This window comes from Periophthalmus magnuspinnatus, chromosome 9 (genome assembly GCF_009829125.3).
Source record: "Periophthalmus magnuspinnatus isolate fPerMag1 chromosome 9, fPerMag1.2.pri, whole genome shotgun sequence".
Classification (NCBI taxonomy): Eukaryota; Metazoa; Chordata; class Actinopteri; order Gobiiformes; family Gobiidae; genus Periophthalmus; species Periophthalmus magnuspinnatus.
This window is the reverse complement of record NC_047134.1, coordinates 24,096,011-24,118,584: the sequence shown is the minus strand read 5'-3', so window position 1 is coordinate 24,118,584 and position 22,574 is coordinate 24,096,011. Positions and strand designations below refer to the sequence as shown.

At 37.6% G+C, this 22,574-nt stretch overlaps 3 protein-coding genes across 4 annotated transcripts; 1 reads left to right on the top strand and 2 right to left on the bottom strand.

Annotated features, from left to right (window-relative positions):
* Window positions 1-1,084: 1,084 nt before the first annotated feature.
* smyd1b (SET and MYND domain containing 1b) lies at window positions 1,085-9,868 on the top strand. Of its 2 annotated transcripts, XM_033972853.2 has the most exons (10): window positions 1,085-1,299; window positions 1,739-1,915; window positions 2,580-2,793; window positions 4,628-4,758; window positions 4,885-4,923; window positions 7,195-7,390; window positions 7,980-8,072; window positions 8,147-8,310; window positions 8,683-8,851; window positions 9,593-9,868. In XM_033972853.2, exons 1-10 carry the CDS (start codon window positions 1,178-1,180, stop codon window positions 9,755-9,757), a joined length of 1,470 nt encoding a protein of 489 aa, XP_033828744.1. In that variant the 5' UTR covers window positions 1,085-1,177; the 3' UTR covers window positions 9,758-9,868. The 2 variants fall into 2 exon arrangements, with proteins under 2 accessions (XP_033828744.1, XP_033828745.1); XM_033972854.2 differs by lacking the exon at window positions 4,885-4,923.
* A 1,758-nt stretch (window positions 9,869-11,626) lies between these two features.
* LOC117376497 (fatty acid-binding protein, liver-type-like) lies at window positions 11,627-12,850 on the bottom strand. The gene is made up of 4 exons (XM_033972994.2): window positions 12,748-12,850; window positions 11,960-12,132; window positions 11,801-11,893; window positions 11,627-11,731 (listed from the first exon to the last, which is right to left on the bottom strand). The coding sequence occupies exons 1-4, from the start codon at window positions 12,812-12,814 to the stop codon at window positions 11,681-11,683; spliced, it is 384 nt and encodes a 127-aa protein (XP_033828885.1). The 5' UTR covers window positions 12,815-12,850; the 3' UTR covers window positions 11,627-11,680.
* A 4,387-nt stretch (window positions 12,851-17,237) lies between these two features.
* Window positions 17,238-19,976, bottom strand: LOC117376498 (fatty acid binding protein 1-B.1-like). Its single transcript, XM_033972995.2, has 4 exons — window positions 19,873-19,976; window positions 18,704-18,876; window positions 17,397-17,489; window positions 17,238-17,306 (listed from the first exon to the last, which is right to left on the bottom strand). Exons 1-4 carry the CDS (start codon window positions 19,937-19,939, stop codon window positions 17,256-17,258), a joined length of 384 nt encoding a protein of 127 aa, XP_033828886.1. The 5' UTR covers window positions 19,940-19,976; the 3' UTR covers window positions 17,238-17,255.
* Window positions 19,977-22,574: the final 2,598 nt, after the last annotated feature.

Below are 22,574 nucleotides of genomic sequence, written 5' to 3'. Positions count from 1 at the left end.
TTGTAGTAAATTTAAATGACAAAATTTGGGGAAAACAATCTAAATCAGCGCAAAATATTGGCAGATCTTATAAGGTGTCGGTTCCTCTGGATTCTAAACAATTATTATCAGCATCATCCATGAAAACACCCATATCGATTGATCTATAGTATTAGGACATTACTGAGACTACACAACCTTATATTTTAAATTAAACAATTATACTATTTATTATTATGCATATGCTATTATAACACATTACAGTGTACTGGAAAAAGTACAGTTTTATACTGATAATGTATAAGATGCAATTCCTATTTTTGAACATCATGGAGTTTTAATTGTGCAAATGTTTACTACTTATTATATATTTCCATTTGAATGAAAATGTTACATATGAGCAATTGTTGTCAAATGGAGTTGTATTGCATGATGTGTTCCACAAGGTTCAACACCGGGACCACTACTGTTTGCATGGTGATTATCTATACTGGTTCATTTTATTTTTTTGTTAATTAATCAGTGAAAACAACTTCCAAATAAAGTCCACATTGAAAAAAGGGGGATGTTTTACAATCATGGTAGAATGGCTCACTAGTATGATGCTTTGCCAATACCCACTTAGATCTAGTCACACCTCTATTCGCAAATGACCTTACGACTTTCTATTCACTGTTCTATTTCTAAATGCTATTTTGCAATGGGAAGCCGAGAGCACCTTTGGAGAAGGCACCAGAAGAGTGGAGCAGAGTCTGATAACACCAATCTCTTCAAACTTCTCGCAGCTGTCCAACGTCACCATAGCCTCCTGACAGACAGGACCAACTGAAAGACAAAAATAACCAAAAGGGCCTGGGCACATACCACCTTCACTTAGTAAAAGGGGGGCATCTGTGATCATTTTAAAACTTGTGTTATACATTTGAATCTAAAATAAAAATAATTATAAAGAATACGTAAATAGCTGCTTTTAGAGAGGTGTTTGGCTCTATGAATCCCCTGTGTTTAGAAGAGAACTAGCAAAAAAGCGTTCTCTAACCTACCTTGTCTGTCATGGTACTGCTAAGAGGTGACGGGCTCTATTTTAGTACCCTGGGTGTAGAGTGAGCAGTTGTCATTCTTAAGAACTCAAAGGGCAAAGAGAGGACTTCCATAAAACTGGTCTCATTCATTTGGTGCTATCCAGGTTTCAGGCATCATGGAGACAGTGGAGATATTTGATTCACCAGGAAAAGGCAGAGGGCTGAAAGCTACTAAAGAATTCTGGGCTGGAGATGTGGTGTTTTCCGAGCAAAGCATTGCAGCTGTTGTGTTTGATAGGTATGAATACTTTTTTTTAAAGTCCTAAGAGATTCCTATGTCAGCTAGCAACAAAAATAACACATTTTGGTAGCACTTTATGACATAGTAACTGCAAATAAAATTACGATCCTAATCCTAACCCATTAAGGCTGTAAACTACCAGGAAACATGATCAGTACTTTCTTAGTAATAATATGCATTTATCTTAGTTACCATGGTAATACTACTACTACTACTACTAATGCTATAACTATTTTATTTATTTATTATTATTATTTTTTCAATCCTAATGTCTCTGTGTAATAACCCAGTCATCCAGGTGTGATTCATAGTAAAAGAAAAAATATACCTGTCAACAGAATCATAATGTGGATAACAATAATTAAGCAATGAACTGCTTGTACCAAATTTTGTATTTTATTTGATTAAAATGTGTGTGTACATTTTGTTTCTTTAGCTTGGCAGAGCGCATTTGCCACAGCTGTTTCCGAAGACAAGACAAGCTCCAAAGATGTGGCCAGTGCAAATTTTCCCATTACTGCGACAGAACCTGCCAGAGAGCCGGGTGGGCCGAACACAAGCAAGAATGTGCTGCTATAAAGGCCTATGGCAAAGCACCCAATGAGAGCATCCGGTGAGTAATGTGTTATATTTTATTTTGTATTTTATTATTATAAGGGAGCTAGTCATTAATTATATAGAGAAAGATAAAGATGCATCTATTTATTTTATTGTACAATAACTCATAACATATAGTGAAAGAATTTTTATGTTAAATGAGCAAATTTATTCTTTAATCCAAATTGGCTTGTTTAGCTCAATATATTTCCTTATGTGTTGTATTAGCTGTATATTAGTTTATTTGTTTGTTTTTTTTGTTTTACTACATAATTCCATATATCTTACTTCATATATTTGATGTCTTCTGTATGGATATAAAATGTAGAAAGTAGAAAAATGGGGGAAAAAAAAAAAACATTGAATGAAAGAGTGTGTCCAAAATTTTGACTTGAAATTATGAAAAATTATGTCTACATGGTATTGCTATATCGATGACAGTATAGGTATTAATTCATAAAAAACACCTGCAAAGAAAATCACAACAAGGATTTGATTGACAACGTTTACTATTTTAGAGAAAGAGACTCCCTTCCCCCTGCTTCCCATCTCTATATCTACACTTACAGCCCTGCAGAATATTGTGATGACATTTGAAACCCGTTAGCATCACATCAGATAGTAGTAAATGGCAATAATTAGCCTTGAAATCACACGGGTTTCTCTGCCTTGTGTTTCAGTCTGGTGGCTCGTATCATGTGGCGTTTGGACAAAGATGGTAGTAAAGTGTCTGACATGCAGCTGACCACTCTGGACGAGCTGGAAGATCATCTCACTGATATGCCTGAAGATGAGCTGAAGGAGTTCAAAGTGGACATCCATAACTTCCTGGACTATTGGCCCCGCAACAGCAAGCAGCACACAATAGACGTCATCTCACATATATTTGGAGTGGTGGGTCGGTCTTTTAACGTTGACGCTCGAAACTTAAAGGGCCCATATTATCTGATCTATGTTATAATGTTGTTTCCTCATCACAAACAGACCTGGAGTTGTGTTTTATTTCATTCACATGTTTAACACACAAACCCTGCATTTTTAGGCTGAGTTCTTCTCTTAAACAGAAAACACTCTGTTCCACCTTGTGATGTCACATAGTAAAACAGGAAGTGCTCCACTGTGTTCTTAAACTCCATACACCTTCACTAGAATCATTTGGATGATTTCAGGTTTGGACTTGGCAATCTCTATTGAACTAAAGTTATCCGTTAACTTGAAAACTACTGCTTAGGGTTAAGGTTAGGGTTATGCTCTGTTCCACCTTGTGACATCACAATGTGGAACAGAGCATTTTGAGAGTTGGAGATGTATACAGATTAATAATAAAGGTTTATTCAAAAGTGTGAATGAAACAAAACACAACTCTAGGTATGTTTTTTAGGAGGTAACAAAACTATAACACGGCTTAAAGCTCACTAGAGTCACTTCTTTGTAATATAGGACTAATGGTAGAGGATTTTAAACTTGTAGTAAAAAGTACTACTAAAGATAATGTGAGGCAATTCTCCAGGATGATCAACTGAATTGAAATAGCAATATGCTTTGTAATACTTCTTCTAATGTTCAAATGTTTATGGAGGTGTTAAACTGTCCTCTTTAAACTGAATCTTGATTTGAAAACATAAATTGTAAATCAAGTTACAAATTTTGGTAAATCACAATTAGATCTAGTTCCAACTTGCTTCAATAGCTTAAAATCAAAATGTTCACTTTTAAAATAAGCAAAGTGAAATGCTGCAGTATAGGATCTATAAATAGGGCATTAGCTGCTACTCACACATCGGAGTAACAACACACGACTGAGAACAATAGCTCTGAGAGACAGCTGTAATAACAGACCTTTGTCAGCTGTGGCTTCTGTCTAAACTCTTTATAAGGTGTGAATAGAAACTCACTTAACTAAAGGAACTGTTGACATTAGGTTAGATGAATGCATTATGTCATCTTTTCCTATCTAAATACGTTAATGTAAATTGAATGTAAATGTCTAAAGTAGGTAGATTTGACATAAAAATGTGCTATCAATGTAAAATTATTAGCTGTAAAAAAGGTTGGTTGAGCAGGCAAATCCACTGACCCAGAGGTCGGCGGTGCGATTCCAGCTCACACAGATGAATGCTGTCATTGTGTCCTTAACCCACCTCGCCCCCAATGTCTGTGTACACCGGTTTATGAATGTGTGTGTGAATGGATGAGTGGTTCCTTGATGTAAAGAGCTTTGAGTGTCTTGAAAGTGGAAAAGCACTATTTACCATTTACTATATGAAGATAACATATATTTATATATATTAAAAAAAATGGAAATGTTGATTTTAAAATTTTAATTTATTATGTCATCTTTCCCCATCTAAATATAACACAATATATTTATGTAAAACTGCCATTTTATTTTTTGGAGCAAACTATAGCTGTCCATAGTGTTTAATGATCACATTTTTATATAGTGCTTTTCCACCTTCAAGGCCCTCAAAGCGTTTTATATTAAGGAGCCATTCACCCATTCATACACCAATGTGCGCAGACAAAGGCACACTGGGGGCAAGGTGGGTTAAGTGTCTTGCCCAAGGACACAACAACATTCACCTGTGAGAGCTAGAATCACACCACCAACCAATGATGTTTATGTCAAGAGCGGGAATCGAATCGCCAACCTTCGGATCAGTGGACAAATATTCTACCAACTGAGCCACATCCAGATGCTAACCGTATTCATTTCTTGTCCTTTCAGATTAACTGTAACGGTTTTACAGTGAGTGACCAGAGGGGTCTTCAGGCCGTAGGGGTCGGCCTGTTCCCAAACCTGTGTCTGGTGAACCACGACTGCTGGCCCAACTGCACTGTCATCCTCAACCATGGAAAGTGAGTATGTTTTATGAAATACACGTCTAAAACGTAGAGCTACTGAGGTAATGTTCGTCTGTGCAGTTTGTGTTCTTGTCTGTTCAGTCTGTGATTGGTGTAAACTGCTTCCTATTTATCTTTCAGTCAATCGTCTGTGAGTACTTTATTTCATTCTCAACAGAGGTGCGTTACCTCAACAGACATGTGTTTATACTGATCTCGAGCAACCTTAGCAATAGAGGTGGGAGATATATAAAAAAAAATGGATAACATTGCAATTGTTTTTTTATGGACTATATCGTCTATAATTAAAATGTCTAAAAATGTAAAAATGAAATGAACAGAAAGTTGTATTAATCATCCAAACAAGAGTGTCAAGCAGACTTGACTGTATATATAAATGGACATAGCTAACCTGCTAGCCTTCATGCTCCAAACAGGAAGTGAGCATGGGTGTGCTTCCGGCTCCATCGACTCCACCCCTCTCTCCATAACTGCCGCTGTCAGGCTCATCATTTTGGTCTCAAAATGTTCATATTAAATCACTCTATATGATCACTATTTTGTCCGTAACTCAAGATATGAACATTAATAACAGATAAATCAGGCGCCCTGAGGTTGCCCCCACTAGTATTATCTGTGTAGACCCTCAGTTGTCCAGGTCTGATCCATAGCAAACGACGAAGTTCAAATCTGTCAACTGGACAAATCGTTGTAGGAGTGAAGACGTTTTACTGCTTATCCAAGCCGCTTCTTCAGTTCAGAACTGAACCTACAACGATTTGTTCAGTTGACAGATTTGAACTTCGTCGTTTCCCCACTAGTATTAGCAACAAGTTTGACTGACAGTGTTGAGAAGGGGCATTACCTTCAACAACTTTGCTCCAGATTGGCTCTTTGGTTGCTATGACACTCGTGGTCAAAATCTCATATATGGAACTCAGTTGCTAATTGGCTATAACTATAACCTATAACTACAACTTGTAGCCTTGATAATATTCATTTGACTGGAGCTTAATGCTGTGGGTGATTTCACACTCACTTAGTCCATTTCTTAATACAGTCTATGGTATCAAGTGATATTTGTGGTTAATGTTATGGTCCATTACTGTTTTGTGCGAAACTTGAAACTCAAGATATTTACAGGCACTTTTTAGTATATTCCTAATGCAATTGTTTGAATATCGACTGAATTTTACCATTGAAATGCAAAAAAATATCGAAATATTCATTTTTGTCCATATCGCCCACCCCTACTTAGCAACCACGAGTTTTTAACTGGTGCAGTAACAGTAGTGTCTCATCTCACTCACTCCACATAGTAAACTGCATTTCTAGATAGTCTGTGGTTCCTATAATGTGTAATATAATCACATTATATTGAATGAAATAACATTCTCACATTCTCATATTTTAAACAGTAGAGTCGTTCATACTTGTGTTTTTGTCTGCCCCCCACCCATGTACTTATAACTAATGTCATATTGTTTTATTTAAGCCAAAAATTATGAAACAAGATGCAATTTAAACCCTTTACACTTACCAGCCGTGGTGGAAGAAGTACATAATAAAAGCTTACATACAGAGGTAAAAAGTTACTCAAGCAAATTAAAGTATCACGTAATTTACATTTACTTAAAGAGTAAAAAGCAAAAGTATTTCACCCAAGTGTTTTTGTTAAAGTGTAAATGTAGTGATATTACTTAAAAAAGGAGACATATTTTGGTCGACAGAAGCAATACGAATCAATTTCTTAACTTTTCCTATGAATTTTGTGTATGTATTTTGGTTTACTCAAAGTCGAAGCTTGAACTCGAAAACATTTGTCAGGATGTTACCACAAACATGGTAAAAATAACCCTTCAAATCATATGGAAAGTACTTTTTACTTTTCAGTCCAGTTCAAAAATGAAGTGGAGTAGAAAGTACAGATACCTGCTCTCAAATGTAGTGAAGTAAAAAAGTATCTACTGTAAAATGTAAAGTAAAATACAAATATCTAAAAATTGTACTTTTACTTTGTTACCTTCCACCACTGCCTGCCAATACATTTATATGTATATGGTTTGAGAAGGACTTTTTGGCTTTTAGCAGAAAATAAACCCTGTGCATGTAGCATAAGTAACCATAGAAACATGACTTTTAATAGCCAGTATATATATGGAAAGTAATATTAATGAAATGAACGAATGACCTAACATCTTATCTGTCTAATTAGAGATATTCTGTTCTGTTATTTTCAATACAGATGTTTTATATTGTGTTTAGTAACACACATATGTATTGTGTGGAAGCTCATCTTGTTATGTGGAGTTTTTGGCTTGAATGACAGCTGCACTGACTGAACTGAAGGACACACACTATAAGGACGTGTGTTTGTAGAGACACTAATCCAGCCCTGACTGTACTCCATATTATTACTATGTGAGATGTAACTGATGTGTTCCTCTTTAGGATTGAATTGCGCGCTTTGGGTAAAATCGCAGAGGGAGAGGAGCTGACCGTGGCCTATGTGGATTATATCAATTTATCGGAGGAAAGGCGGAGGCTGTTGAAAGTGCAGTACTTCTTTGACTGCACTTGTGAACACTGCACAAAGCACATCAAAGACGATATCAAGATGGGAGGACGGGAAGAGGATGGAGTTAAGGTTAGCATACGTTTGCATTAGCATTCTGTGTTTTGTGCTAATAGAGCCTGGGCTACGTTTACACTTACTCTGGTTTGGTCCTGGTTTGGTTCAGGTTCCAGCCAGTGGTGGAAGAAGTACTCAGTTTTGTTACTTAAGTAAAAGTACAGATACCGGGGCAAAAAAACAAACAAAACATAAACACATAAAAAGATCTACTTAGGCAAAAGTATTAAAGTACCTGTTTAAAAATATACTGAAAGAGTAAAAAGTAAATGTATTTTGCATAGACTTTAGATCTAATGAAGCTTCAAATGTAGTGATTTTTATAAAGATTTGTGCAGATTTTTTTCAACAGAAACAAGGGAATGAATTGTTTTTTTCTAGTTGTTTTTATTTATGGCATTTCATACTAGCTAGACAGGATATTTTGGTGTTTTATTGTTCTTTTCCTATGTATTGTGGTGTCTGTATATTTGTTTTTTGTTGACTTTTATGTGAAGCAGTTTGGCCAGCTGAAGTTGTTTTAAATGTGTTATATATATATTTTTGTTTCTATAAGTTCTCATTGATTACACTATATTCATACTAATTTTGTTTCTTCTTCCAGCCAACAGAAGAGCAGGTGAAGGAAGCCACAGATTTCTGCTATCAGATGCTCGAGAAAATGGACCAAGCTCGATTAAAGGGCGACTATCATGAAGTAGGTCACATACAAGTTCTAACAGTATAATAAAGCTGTTTAAATGTATACGCTTACTAAATATTGCATTGTAGGTGGTGAAAATCTGCAGGGAGACCATAGAGAAAACAGAGCCCGTTTTGGCAGACACTCACATATATCTAATGCGAATGTGGAGCACGATGAGTGAAGTCCAGGCTTACCTACAGTACTTTGAAGATGCTGCAGAGTACTCACGCAAAATGGTGGAAGGATACATGTAAGTAGTAGTATGTAAGCAGTGGTGGAAGAAGTAGTCCATTTTGGGACAGATACTGGAGCAAAAAATAGTACAGTAAAAGTATCACATGAGAAAATCTACTTGAGGAAAAGTACTAAACTACTTGTTTAAAAAATGTACTTAAAGAGTAAAAAGTAAGTATTTCACACAGATTTTGACATCTTCTTCATCTTCTAAAGCTTCAAATGAAGTGATTTTTTTTATAAAGATTTGTGCAGAATTTTGTTCAGCAGAAACAATTGACCATAGTGTTGTGTATGCCCAGAAATCAGTCCAAATGAGCTAAATACTGCACACTATAGAACCGTTAAACTTTTATTTTCATCCGTTTGTGTTTATTATCTTGTGCAGGAAAATCTACCCACAAAACAATGCTGCTCTAGGGATGGCTGCCATGCGAGCCGGAGTGAACCACTGGCAGGCTGGGAAGATTGAGGTTGGACACAGCATGATCTGCAAGGCCTATGCCATTTTAATGATCACACATGGACCCACACACCCCATCACCAAGGACCTCGAGGTGAGGACTTATCACATGAATATTGGTCCTGTTTTTATTTTAGCGTTTTATTTTTTTTACTAAAGCTCAATTGGCTGGGGACAGGGGAGTGAACGGGGGGGGGGGGTGGGGGGGGGGGGGGGACAAAGGGGTCTGTTATCCTGGGTCTCAGGATCTTAGTGGCCATCTTTCTATTTTTTTATATTAAAGGGGTCCTGTATGAGGTTTCTTGACCTGGGTCCCAAAATGTTTGACAATAGGCCTGTTTGTACATATGGTCCTGTAGAGGAAATTCTTTCATTGAAGTCAATAGTAAAAAGTTTATTTTAGTAGATACAGTAGAAAAATGAATAGCAACCATGGCATTATCAGTAAAGATAAACTGAAATTAGATTATGCCCAATATTTTTGGGCCAATATATAGGGCCAATTTTTATTATATTCCTCAAATTATGTAAATAAAATGTACTAAAAGTGAGAGAGCTGTGTAGTCATGTTTAATGAAGTTAAAGTGTTAAAAGAAGCCTTTGTGCCAAAGCAAAATATTGAGATTTAAGGCCAATACCTGATACACTAAAAAGGGCAAATATCGGCCCAATATATCAGCCAACAGATATATTGATCTAATTATCAGTTTAAATGCAGAAAATGTTTAACAGTTATCAGTTGAAATCAGACAAAACTTTGACAGAGAAGTGAAATGAATTAAATATTTAGGCTACTGCACCCAAACGCTCATGCGTCCCTTGTGTCTGCCTCCAGGAGATGAGGATCCAGACAGAGATGGAGCTGAGGATGTTTAAGGAGAACGAGTACGTGTACTACAGCATGAGAGAGGCCGCCCTGAAGAACAGACCTATGACCATGATGCACGAGCCCAAGTCTGTGGAAGAGGGCATCAAGAACCTGTTTCACCGGAAAAAATGAGCCACTGTCCTCAATTTTGTTTACACTTTACTGCTCGTCTAACGGTCTAAGCATGTCCAACTGTTCAACTTTTGTAATATGACTTTTAATAAATTTATGAGTTAACATTTAGTCTCCTCTTTTTCCTTTCATTTATATTTATGTGTTTATTCAGCGATTATATCAGTACTTCTAGTCAGAGGTGGGTAATACGCAGTTACATACACTTGAGTTACTTTTTAAAGAGACTGGTTTTCAGACTTTTCGCGCAGCATACTTTTACTCCTAATTGAGTAATATTTTTATTGGAGTAACAGCAAACAGTACTCTTACTTGAGAAAAAAATGTGGTTCCTCTTCCCACTGTAAGTCTACATGTGACAAAAGCTTTATGTTGACAATATAATATGATTTGGACATTTATGAAAAGACCAGATTTTGCGCATTATCTCATGTTTATTATAAATCAGATGTTACGTCCCAACAGTTACTCTTTAAGTTACTCGAGTAGTACTTTTCACAAATATTTTTTTACTCTTACTAGTTTAATTTTGTAGACCGCTACTTGAGTAATATTACTCTGAGTACAAGTTTGGCTACTTTGACACTTTCTTTAGTAGCAGACACAAGCACAATAGATCTGCTTTAATATTTCAGGAAACAAAGAAATGCAGAAGTCAAATTGGAATCAACTTAAATCAGGCTCACAGTGGTCTCAGATAATAGTGTGGTCTAGTTTGTATTTTTTTATCTACAGCAGACCTGGCTGGAGTTGGGAATCAAGAACTTCTGCAAGAACTTTCCAATCTGTCCATTAGATGCAGTCATTTTACCAACTAAGGGAATTTGCAAAAATATCATGTAAAAATAGCATCCAAACAGCCTTGAGTGTTCATGTAAGTATTAATGTGAGCAAATGAGGGACAGCAAATAGCAATGAACCCATACAAGCAGCATGTTAACAGCGTATGTTCAGTTACACACACAGCCCTGACAAAAAGGCTGTTCATTATAGTGCACGAGTTGGGGGAGCAGTGGTTCGGTTGGTAGATTGTTTGCCCACTGCAGTCCAAATCCCGTTCTCAACATAAACATGATTAGGCGGTCATGTCCACAGGCCAATCCACTGACCCACTGGATAGCAGCGGAATCCTAGCTCCCACTTATGAAGGCTGTTGTGTCCTTGGGCAAGACACTTAACCCACCTCACACCCAGTATCTGCGTACATCAGTGTGTGTGAATGAGTGTTTCCATGATGCAAAGTGCTTTGATTGATCTTATCATTTACAGCCCATCTTTAATTACACATCTGCCCAGTTATTCCGCAGTCAGACTTATAAGCATTTATTGCAGGTCGCTAATCAAACCATTAAAATGAAATCACAGGGTCAAGCGTAATTATAACTTAAATGAAACTTTAGTGCAGACAGGTTAAGACAGAATTTTACCCAATTCCCTGAACAGAAAAATTACTTAAGATTTTGTCAATTCAAGCTAAACCTAAATCTTAAGGTTGAGTCAAATGCATGTTTTAAAGTTGCTTAACACCACAGGATTGAGTGATCATTGACCTTTGGAAGTTAGGTCTTAATGCAATCAGTTTAACTCAAGGCCTTTCATGATACCACATTTTGAAGTTCAGTAGATAAAGTAAATACAAACATTAAAACCAATTTATGTCACTGAAACAATCCAAGAGAAGATTTAAGCTTCAAAAAATATTCCAAATCTACAATATTGTTAAAAATCATGAGCTGTAGTAAACAGAATGAAACGCTTTAGTCATTAGTCTGCATCTGTAATCGCTCATACAAGTTATAAACTCAACCTTATCTTGAGATTAATCTTATCCAGCCAAAAAAATAAAATAAAAAAAGAAATTCCCCAGTAGTGCAAAGAAAGTACACAAATCTCCAAATTTTTACTTTTTTATTTTCCAAGTGTTTAAATACGTTTGCTTATCCTCTTGTACTGGATACCACCAACTGTCATAGTCTGCAGGCAGAAAGAAAGACATGAGCATGATTGTATTTAAAAAGCAGAAGTTAACGCTCAAGCACTTACATTGACAATCGTGTTCGCGTCCACCAGTTCTGTGACAGATTCGATTCCCTTCAAGGAGGTTATGAGCTTGTTTCCTTCACGCTTCACCACTGCCTAGAAAGCACAAGACGTCACTTTCTCGATCCCAAAGCCAGTTCGCTGAGCCATTAAAAACCTTACTTTGACTTTTTCTCCAGTGATGGTTTCAATGTCGCTCTCCTGCCCGAGTGTGAAGGAGTTTACCATGACTTTGGTTCCTGTAGTGACGGTTACTTTAAAATGGTCGCCATTCACCTCAATTTGAGAAGTGCTTTTGATGTCTTTGCCTTTCTGGATGAGATCGTCAGGGAGACCTAAGAAATATACACATTAAAATACATTGGAACCTTCTCTCCTATTGGGTCAAACTGACAGCTATATTGAGAAAACATTATTGGGTTAAATGCTTTCTAGTTTCAGTTGTAGGATCTGGCAACCTAGTCATTTGCATTCTCATTGGACAATCAGTTCAGAACCAATAAACTCTTCAAACTTGTAACTGTATTGCACACTTTATTCCTGCAAATTAAAAAATGCAGATGGAAACTAGCCTTTTAGCTAAAAACCTGGTGCCAACATCCATTTATTAGATATATATACATACACATATAGATAGAGCGCATTTCTTACATTTCAGGGTTTTTGTTTTACATAAACAGTTGTACATTTATTCCTCATTTGACACCAGTCTCTTGCCATTTTTTCTTTTGAATTATTACCATTTATATTTTTGCTTTTTGTTATATTATATTGTGATGCCTGAGCTACTATGCTAATGCCAACACCTTTGTACATAGTCCCTTCAAATCAATACTAAACCATAACAAGCTGGGTGATAATTCCTCAAATATCTTTAAAAAAAATACATGACTTTAGTGAAAATTTGTGGAGTAAATTAATTAAAAAAATAAATAAATAAATGTGCTTACCAATTGCCTTCATAAAGGGCTCAAAGTTCTCCTGAGACTCCAGTTGGTATGTTCCAGCAAAAGCCATGTTAGCAGAGATAGGTGAACGTGGACAGGGGCAGGGTCTGTGGACAGGGGCAGAGTCTGTGGGCTTCTTTTAAAGCCTTGGTTCAGTCCCTCAATCATTAACTCCAGGTGTCTCTGATTAGAAAAGCCTTGTGAAGTGTCAGGACAGTCTGTGATTGGAGTCCAGCTTCAGATTAAGTTTCAGGTCTATCATTGTGTTTGTTTGCTTGAATTATGCTTGAATAACAACAAAAATAAAGCTGTATGTATTTATGTCTCATATTTTTTCACTGTAATACAATGCAACTCTGACACTGCTGTATTTAAAATAAACCACTGTTAGAGAAACATAAAGTTGCATAATGATGTTCTTGGCTTTTTATCTGGTGCTGGCGACCCTCTGACCCCACTTAACTTTGACCTCAGTGATTTCTGTTCCTTCTATCTTTGTTCATATTTGCTATTTTTCTCAAATCCATTTTAATATTTGACAGTCGGTTGTGCAAAAGTTAAACTTTTAATCAAGTTTCAAATAAAGTTTCAGTATTGAGTTATTCCAAATCATTACTGTTTAGTTTGGCTCTTTTAAAGGGAGAAGTCCAAAGTCAGTGCTCTGTCTGTAAAAGCATCTGGTTTGGAGCAGAATTCAGGCTTTGGAGAAACACTTTGAGTTTAATTTGGCAGTTACTGAAAGTTTATCTTGTTTATGTTCAGCTAACTAATATTAAGCCATTGAGTTTTGTTTTTTTCTGCATCCAAACTAGGTCGAGCTAGTAATGCTCATCTGTTGTTGAGGTTGATCCATAGACTGTATAAATAAGTGGACCAAGTGAGTGTGACGTCACCCATAGTGTTTGTCTCCAGTCAAATGAAGCTCATCGAGGCAGCAGTTACGGTATACAGGCAAATTTGTTGGTATATTTGGAATTCTGACCACGAGTATTTGATTTGTCTGTTATTAATGTTCATATTTTAAGTTGGACACACTAGCGAAAAAAAAAATCAGGCTCATGTAGAGCGGGGTAATACAAACATTTTAAGAGCAAATTGACATGTCTGACAGCAGTGATTACAGAGAGAGGGGCGACAGTTTTCCGATGTAAAGTGAATTGGAGCCAGACGCCATGTCTCAAATCAACGGTTGAACACTTCAAAGTACCATTCGAAGTACCCGGCCGACGAAGTGTGCTCCTCAGTGTAACCTCCGTCGACCGCAAAGGCTGTGCCGAAATGGGACAGGCCTATGCCACGAAGCGAACATCAACCGCTGTCTGTGCGCTTACATTGCTTACGTTACGTCACCTAGCAACTGTGATGACTGCTGACTAATGGCCTAAACGTGTAAAATGGACACAGAAATAATTGCAGTTTTATTTTTAATTCTTTATTGTATCATTGAAGAAGGGTCAAGGTATCGTCGTTTCAAGTGCTTATTTCTGTTTAGACTGAATGAAGTAAGGAGTTAATCTTTCCCTTTGAATATAAATAAACAAATGTAACTTTCTAGGTGATTTTTTCCCAATTGTAATATTACGTAACTTTACGAAAATATACCTTGTTCATCCTGTAGAAGTCACATGTGGTGCATGATGGGATATAGCAGTGCATGAAGTGTGCTCGGATGCACACTTTGTTCACAACTGATTTCCATGGAACGGTGGAAATGCAGGGCACATTTGTTGGCCGCATTCATGGGCTGCATGGAATGGGACAGGCCTTGTTGCGCTGGAAATGACATAAGTGTCCTTCAGTGCACCCGACGAAATGTGCAACCGTCGAATTGAGACATGACCCAAGTTGAAGGAGACGGAAGCGCGCCCATGATCACCTATTTAGAATGCGATGGCTAGCAGGTTATGTATATTTACACTCTAATGATTCCAGCTCTCATAAATGAATACTGTCATTGTGTCCATAGGCAAGACACTGACCTCACCCCCAGTGTCTGTGTACACTGGTGTATGATTGTGCATGAATGGGTGAGTGGTTCTTTGATGTAAAATGCTTTGAGTGTCTAGAAGGTGGAAAAGTGCTATATAAAAATGTGACTATCCTAGTGCTACAGTATAAACACAATGCATCTTCGCACTTTTTTTAAATAGGCCCAAATAAAGATTAGGGCATATTGAGGTTTACGTGGTCACTGTGGAAGCACTTTACTTGGGTGAGGTCATCTTTCAGATAAGCTCACGATAAACGCACATGGGAGATAACGTTATGCTGCTTTCATGGTGCTGGACAAACCCTGAGTCTCAGAGTGGAAGTTGCTCAGGAACAGAGAGAACAACAGTCAACAGCACGACCTGTCCAGCTGCGTCCAAACTCTCTCTCTCTTTCCTCTTCTTTTCAACTCCTCAGCTATCAGCTATTAAAGGTGCACTGCGTAACTTTCTTGGTGGAGCTGGAGCGTCCACCACCAGTTTGTCTCCACCCAGAGCAACCAACCCCCAGACCTCCGCCCAGAGCACCCAACCTACCAAGAGAACCCAACCCCCAGACCTTAAGCCCAATTCAGACAGAACCGTCCAATCAGATTTGTTTTTATCAGTGACACATGTGAAATGAAGGAGCTCATTGGTCACCTAACATTTTGAACAACATAAATCTCTCCTCCTCCTTAGTGCTTCGCTCATTGATTCTGCGATGTTTTTCAGCCCCCTGTGATTTTTTTTTCTCCTTTCTTTTGTCCAGCCATATTTGTTTTGATATATACGGCGCTTGTCCCTGGCTAAGGATGTCCTCCAGTATTCTACATTAATGCATATAACACCAGTCAATATGAGATAATACTGTAAAAACACTAATTTTATGGTACATGTTTTTTAATATGATTATTATTTTGGACAATATCATCAATAGAATACAACATGTCCAAATGATGTTTTTTTACTCGTGTTTGTAACAGAACACCTGCACTTAAATTTTTGATGAAGGTGATAATCAGATTTGTTTTCAGGCCAAAGGCTCACGTGTCTGTTTGTCATGTTCACACCAGAGTGAGCACAGAGCAGAAAGATAGAGCCTGTTTCACTGTGTTGTTGTCAAACTCAGCCCAGCCTCTATTTGAGTCATAAGTGTAAAGGATTTTAATTTAGAATGACGTGTTAACCCCGCCCACATAGTACATTCTCTCACGAATGCTGAACCATGACAGACAAACAACTGTGTGGGAGGTAGCTGAATCCATAAGGTTCTCATACAACAGCATCTCTGTATTCTAAAATGAACAGGCGATACCGTTCAGGCTCATTTATTCACAAATTTGCTTTTACAATAAATGAATGAAATTAGGATCTGATCAAAAATTAAAAGGGTTTTGTTCTAGATCAATATTAACGCAATGACATTTCTGCAATTACTGTGTGCACATTTAATCCAGACAGGTATTGTAAGTTTAAATACGTTTTTACCACTAGATGGCTTATACCTGGGCCCTTTCTGAGACTAATTCCTCCTCCCTTTTCCCTCCCACTTCTTCTAACTCCTCACTGCTTGGGGCTTTGACTTTCAGACTCACTCCCCTCGCTCGTATGGGGAGTCATGCCCCTTTGCACAGCTCATAACTGACGCTAAGGTTAAAAGTTTTATATTTTGAGATAATAACAATAGCTTATTAGTGTCACAGTGGAGAGATGCATGTTCCAACTCTTAATGTTGAAATATGTTAAATATGTAAAACTCAAGGCTTTTAAGAGACAGAGTCATGGAGACATCAACAACATACTGTGCTTTTAGGTCTATTAATGATGTGTTTTAGAGTCCCCGAGCAGGGTTTAGGAGCAGATCTACTTGCGTGTGGTAGCTGCCAATAACAAGCAGATGTGATATTAACTGTTTTATGTTTCATTTCTAAAGTTGTCTAAATAAGTATGGAACTAAAGCTGTAGGTTCTGTTGCATGTCGGGCCGCTCCCCACTGTTACACCTCTTTAGTCAGCTGATGTGAGCCGCAGTGAAGGAGCTCATATGCCCCGCCCCCTCACTACTCGCTCTGATGGCTCCTTCATGGAAATGTGCAGAATAAGGATTAGTGTGTCAGAAAAGGAAGGCCGCTGTGGTCTACACGTCAAAAACCTGGCACACTATCAGACAGCGGTGGTGTAGGGGTGATAGTAGCTCAGTTGGTAGAGCGTTTATCCTCTTTCTCAAAGGTTGACGGTTGATGTTGGTTGGAACCGGACGGTGCGATTTTTAGAAACCTGATGTGTCCTTGGGCAAGACACATAACCTCACCCCCAGTGTATGAAAGTGTGTGTAAATCAATGTAACAGTACTTCGAGTGCTTGAAAGTGGAAAAGCGCCATATAACCAGACAGTAGACAGCATCTAGTGGTGATATGTGAAAATGCAGGGGCAGGTTAGCCAGTATAAATACATATGAAGTTAATTTGACACTACATTTTGGAAAATCAGGCAAATTCTTTTATAATTTTTCTTCTTCTTCTGTTCTTCTGTTATAAGTATTTAAACACGTTTGCTTGTTGTCGTGAACTTGATGCTACCTGCAGTCACAGTCTGAAAGGAGAGAAGAGAGACATAAGCAGGAAGCTGAACCAAACACGATCTCTCAAGTGACCAAACACTCAAACAAATGTAAGTACTCACTGTTACAATGGTGTTAGCGTCCACCAGCTCTGTGACCGATGTCATTTCCTTCACGTTGGTTATGAGCTTGTTGCCTTCACGCCTGATTATTGTCTGGAAAACACAATTTGATGTATTTATTTATTTATACTGTTTTTGTTAAATTGATTCCAAGAAGCTGTCTAGCAAGTCCATAATGATATGTCTGTGTATGTTTTATAGGGAGGGATATCAGTCTGGTCACTACTCCCTCCATCGCCTGAGATTAAGACAATATCGTCCAATCTGATTTTTTTTTTATTTCAGTGATGCATGTGAACCGAAGGAGCTCATTGGTCCGCCATCATTTAGAACAAAATCACTTTTTTTTTTTTTTGAAAACCCATTTGGACCCAAGCTTTAACTTCCTATTTGACCCAAAACAGGAAAAGTTTAGCCTGATTTCATGTTAGACAGTGAGGAATAAAGGCATATGTGTCTTTTTATATAGTGCATGAAACCTTCTGGTTTCAGCTTTACATGCCGACTACAGCCTTTACTTTGAAACCTTTAGATTTACTCTTTCACTCAGCCCTTCATTTCATAACAGGTGATGAATTTAAAACCCATCACTCTCTCCGTTGCACAATGATTCAGATTAAGACAGAAGCGTCCAATCACATTTGTTTATTTTAGTGAGGAGTGTGAAACGAAGGAGCTCATGGGTCGGCCATCATTTAGAAAAAAATCTAACTTCTCTGAGTTCAGATGAGCAGATTTAATGCTTTGTTCATTAACTGTCATGGTTTTAAACCCCCTGCCATTTTTTTTGTTCTTTCTTTTTTCCTTGTAAGCAGTCATATTACAGATCACGTATGTCTCCGATTGGCTAATTCATCTGTCAATCACGCCCATCTGATTGGGGAGATTGGTGACCAGATTTGAATTATCAGTAGAATGTAGAATATGTCTATGTGTGTGTGTGTGTGTGTGTGTGTCTGTGGGGTGTGTGTGTGGGGGCATGTGCTTATGCACTGTATGCTGTTTTTAGAATTGTATCTGAGCAATATGGCCATAGGTAATATCTGTTTTAATTCATTTGTGGTCTGTGTAATCCCACAGTCGTCCAGGTCTGATCCACAGTAAAAGCTAAAGTTAAATCTGTCAACTGGACAAAAAGTTGTTGGAGTGAAGACGTTTCGCTGCTCATCCAAGCTGCTTTTTCAGTGTGGTCCATTTACCTATTTATCGTGCTATAACTTGGCAATAGCATCTCTGCTATGAGTTTTGTTTTTTGGTTAATGTACCTGGACCAGTCAAAAGGCCCACTGTCTGTATTTAAGTCTTACCTTGACTTTTTCCCCAGTGAGGGAGTCAATTTCGCACTCCTGGCCGACTGTGAATGAAACAACGCTAACATGGGTTCCTCTGGTGATGGTGATTTTAAAGTGATCTCCATTCTGCTCAATCTCAGAAACGCTCTTCAGGTCTTTGCCCATCTTGATGTGCTCCTCAGGAACACCTAAGCGCACAAATATTATTCATAAGCACATGCGTGTCCATCCATTAACGCTCAAGCAACACTTATACAATTATCTAACAGTTTAAAAAGATCATTTTATTATAGAAACAAATCTTGTATCCTTTTGAATTACATAAAAAAAAGTTCAAGCAAACTTTCTTTCTGTTCTTTCACATGTTGTCTGACATGAATCACGTTTCCTGTTAAAAAACAAACAAGATTATTACTATTTACTAAATGCCAGAAGAGTGAGAGAAGTATTTATTTATTTTGTTTTATCTTTTTAGACAATTTTTCATTACTTTCTTCAAAGTCAGAAGTTTACATACATTTCATTAGTATTTGGGACCATTGCCTTTAAACTGTATGACTTGGGTCAAATGTTTTGGAAATCCCTCCACAACTTTCTCACAATAGTTGGCAGGAATTTTGGCCCATTCCTCCTGACAGAACTGGTGTAACTGAGCCACGTTTGTAGGCTGCATTGATCATACATGCCTTTTCAGGCCCATACATTTTCAAAAGGATAGAGATTTTTAATAAATCTCCTCATTGTCTGGCTGAACTAGAAATGAAAATTGGAATTAGAACTAGATGTTTTGGTTATTTTGCCTCCCAAAAAATGGAATACATTTCAAGAACATGCAAAACTGAATAGATTGGTGCCATTAACACACTTTAATAATCTTGTGATAAACATTCATAATCACACCTCCTCCTGTTTTTAATGTTTTAAATTGACCTATGTAGTTATTCGGTTTGTTTAAATTGTTCTGTATTTTAACAGGGTTCTCTCATTGGGCTTTCCCTGTAGAAATAAAAGTAGATGAATAAATGAATTGGAAAATGAACCAACATGGGTTGTCATATAATGAGGTCTTACCAAACTGACCATTTTTGTAATGATGACACAATTTTTGATAACATACCACATCCACATCCACACACCACTGACTAAACAAACTGATATAAGTATAAAGTAATAGACTCTCTTACCTTGTGACCGCATAAAGGTCTCGAAGTTCTCCTGAGACTCCTGGACGTATTTCCCTGTAAAAGACATGTTGGCCTGAGCAGTGTGAAGGTGGACGGTTTGTGGCTCTTTTATAGGCTCGATATGGCTCTTCAAACATTAATGTCAGCAGGCTATAGTAACCTGAGCCACGCCCACTTTTTATTTATTTATGTCGTTTACTCACCTTTATGTAACCACAAAAGTCTCGCTACGATCTGGAGTCTACTTTTAGGGACCTAGTGGCAGGCCTGGGTCCACACCAAACTGACTGAGGGTGAATCAGGGTTCCAAAGGCTGCAAAGGCAATACTTTTCTATTAAGTTTATTTGTATATGAGCCTGAAATGTGGGTACTTGAGGTTAAATGAGGTTACAAGGCACAGTTTTATCCCCCCGTAGACCTGGGACGGTCCAGAGTGGAGCCTATTATCATTTTGCTAGTTAATGAATGAATTTCTGTCGTAACGGCGGGGTTGGAGTGGACCAAAGACGTGCAGGACTCGGGACAGGTTTACAGTGTTTTATTTACAGTAAGTGAAAAGTACAAATAATAGTTCAATAATCCAACAAGAGCCACGGGCAAGGCGTGAGCAAGAGCCAGGGGCGCATCGGGGAAAAGCTGAGACGGGAACAGGGATCCGCCAGGAGCGGGACGCAGACCAGACTGGGGCCAGAACCAGAGGAAGCCGAGCCAAAGCTGACAGGAGAGCGGGAACCGGAGCCGGGGCGTGGCACTGCCGGGGTCCAGGACGAGACAGGGAGGTGAAGGTAAAGAGTAGACAATACCAGAGCTGGAGCGCGGAGTCAGGAACAGGGCCAGAAGCCAGGAGCTGTGGAGGTCAGGAGAACCGGAACCTGGGAGGCAGCAAACTCCAATTAGCATCAAAAAGGGCAAGAGACAAAAATGCAAAAACAGAGCAGGTATAATTTGATACGCGGACGATCTGGCCCCGAGTGTCTTCTCCCAGCTCCTCTTAAGCACGGCAGGTGGTAGTGATTACCCTGATGGGACACAGGTGCGCGCGGGAGGAGCCGAGGGCTCCGCCCAGCTCCAGGTACAGACAGGTGAGGGAGGAGGAAGAGTACACAGGGAGGCACAACAGGAACAGAAATACACGAATCATGACAATTTCATGTGTTTAGATGACATTGGGACTGGGCATGCACAAAACCAGCATTAAATGGTGTAATAGATAAAAGATAAGATAGATAAAAGATAAGATAAAAATGTATGTACACTACCAATCAAAAGTTAAGACACCCTATGATGCAGTGCTTTTTGTTCTTTATTTTTACTACTTTCTACATTTTATATACACACAGAAGACATCAAATATATGAAGTAAGATATATGGAATTATGTAGCAAAGAAAGAAAGTGAATATTTTTCAACAAAGCAAGGGGTGGCTGCTTTGAGGATGTGAAAATAAAATATATTAAGTAAGAGAGTAAATAAGAGTTATTTAACTTTTAAAAAAATACATAATTCCATATATCTTACTTCATAGATTTGATTTATTCTGTATGTATATACATTGTAGAAAGTAGTACAGTAGCAAGTAGTGTAAAACACAGCTTAGTACAGTTTTTTACCCTGTGTTGTTAACCCTCACACTCCAGTCATGGGCAATCTGATTCTTTGCAAAGATTCGGTTCCATTGGATCGACTTGCAGCGCAGCACCATCTCTATGGCTGCCAAACGGCTCCATATTTATTACCAATGTGAGCATTTTATGAACAGATAAAAACAACGGTATATAATCTATTGAATCACAAAATATACATACTGAATAATCTATATATATCTATATATATCTATATCTATCTATCTATCTATCTATCTATCTATCTATCTATCTATCTATATATATATATATATATATATATATATATATATATATATATATATATATATATATATATATATATATATATATATATATATATATATATATATATATATATATGCTTATGTATTGCCTTTCCTATTAAATCAAATGATTGTACAGGACACTTTTAACAGTTTTAAACTAGCACATTCATAAGTAAAACACAAGTTGTAGCAATAGACAAAAGTACAGCCCTCAATTTTGCATGTAATTTTGATAATCACGGATCATTTTATATTTGAGACATTTTTTAAACCTTTCATCTTTATTGTAGAAAAAAGAAATTAAATATAAGGAGAGTCCACCTGCTATGTGGTCACAAATTTGGCAAGTTTTTTTTAAATTATAAATAACCTTGTGTTGCCACATAGCTGACTAGCAACAAGCTTTCAAACATTTTTATGTTTTGTTTTTTTAATGCCTATGGGGAAAATGAATGGGAATTTTATTTACCTTATTTGGCCCCACCCACTTTTTCCTCAAAACACCAAACTGAGCTCTCTTTGTGGTGGCAGAAGTCTCATTCATTTTAGAGAATTTGGGAAAAGTTTAGCCTCAAAAATCTGATATAAATAAAACCATATATCTTGTCGTACTTCACCAAGTTATCTTTCATTCAGATATTTCTTTATATGGACAAAGCGTACTCCAGCAGTGTGTAAAACTGTAAATCACACACATGAAACAGTTTCGATAACACATTCACCCAGTTTATGTTCTCTACGTGTTTGTGGTGTAGCCCTGAAATCAAATGTGATCTCATCTCAAGCAAAAGTCAATGTTTCACTGTGTCA

Coding starts and splice junctions, on each gene's coding strand:
- smyd1b (XM_033972853.2), top strand. CDS start 1,178: ATGGAGACAGTGGAGATATTTGATTCACCAGGAAAAGGCAGAGGGCTG. Junction 4,759..4,884: donor GTCATCCTCAACCATGGAAA/GTGAGTATGTTT, acceptor TTTATCTTTCAG/TCAATCGTCTGTGAGTACTT. Junction 8,852..9,592: donor CCATCACCAAGGACCTCGAG/GTGAGGACTTAT, acceptor GTCTGCCTCCAG/GAGATGAGGATCCAGACAGA.
- LOC117376497 (XM_033972994.2), bottom strand. CDS start 12,814: ATGGCTTTTGCTGGAACATACCAACTGGAGTCTCAGGAGAACTTTGAG. Junction 11,894..11,959: donor TCACTGGAGAAAAAGTCAAA/GTAAGGTTTTTA, acceptor TGTGCTTTCTAG/GCAGTGGTGAAGCGTGAAGG. Junction 11,732..11,800: donor ACGCGAACACGATTGTCAAT/GTAAGTGCTTGA, acceptor TTCTGCCTGCAG/ACTATGACAGTTGGTGGTAT.
- LOC117376498 (XM_033972995.2), bottom strand. CDS start 19,939: ATGTCTTTTACAGGGAAATACGTCCAGGAGTCTCAGGAGAACTTCGAG. Junction 18,877..19,872: donor GACCTTTATGCGGTCACAAG/GTAAGAGAGTCT, acceptor TTGTGCGCTTAG/GTGTTCCTGAGGAGCACATC. Junction 17,490..18,703: donor TCACTGGGGAAAAAGTCAAG/GTAAGACTTAAA, acceptor TGTGTTTTCCAG/ACAATAATCAGGCGTGAAGG.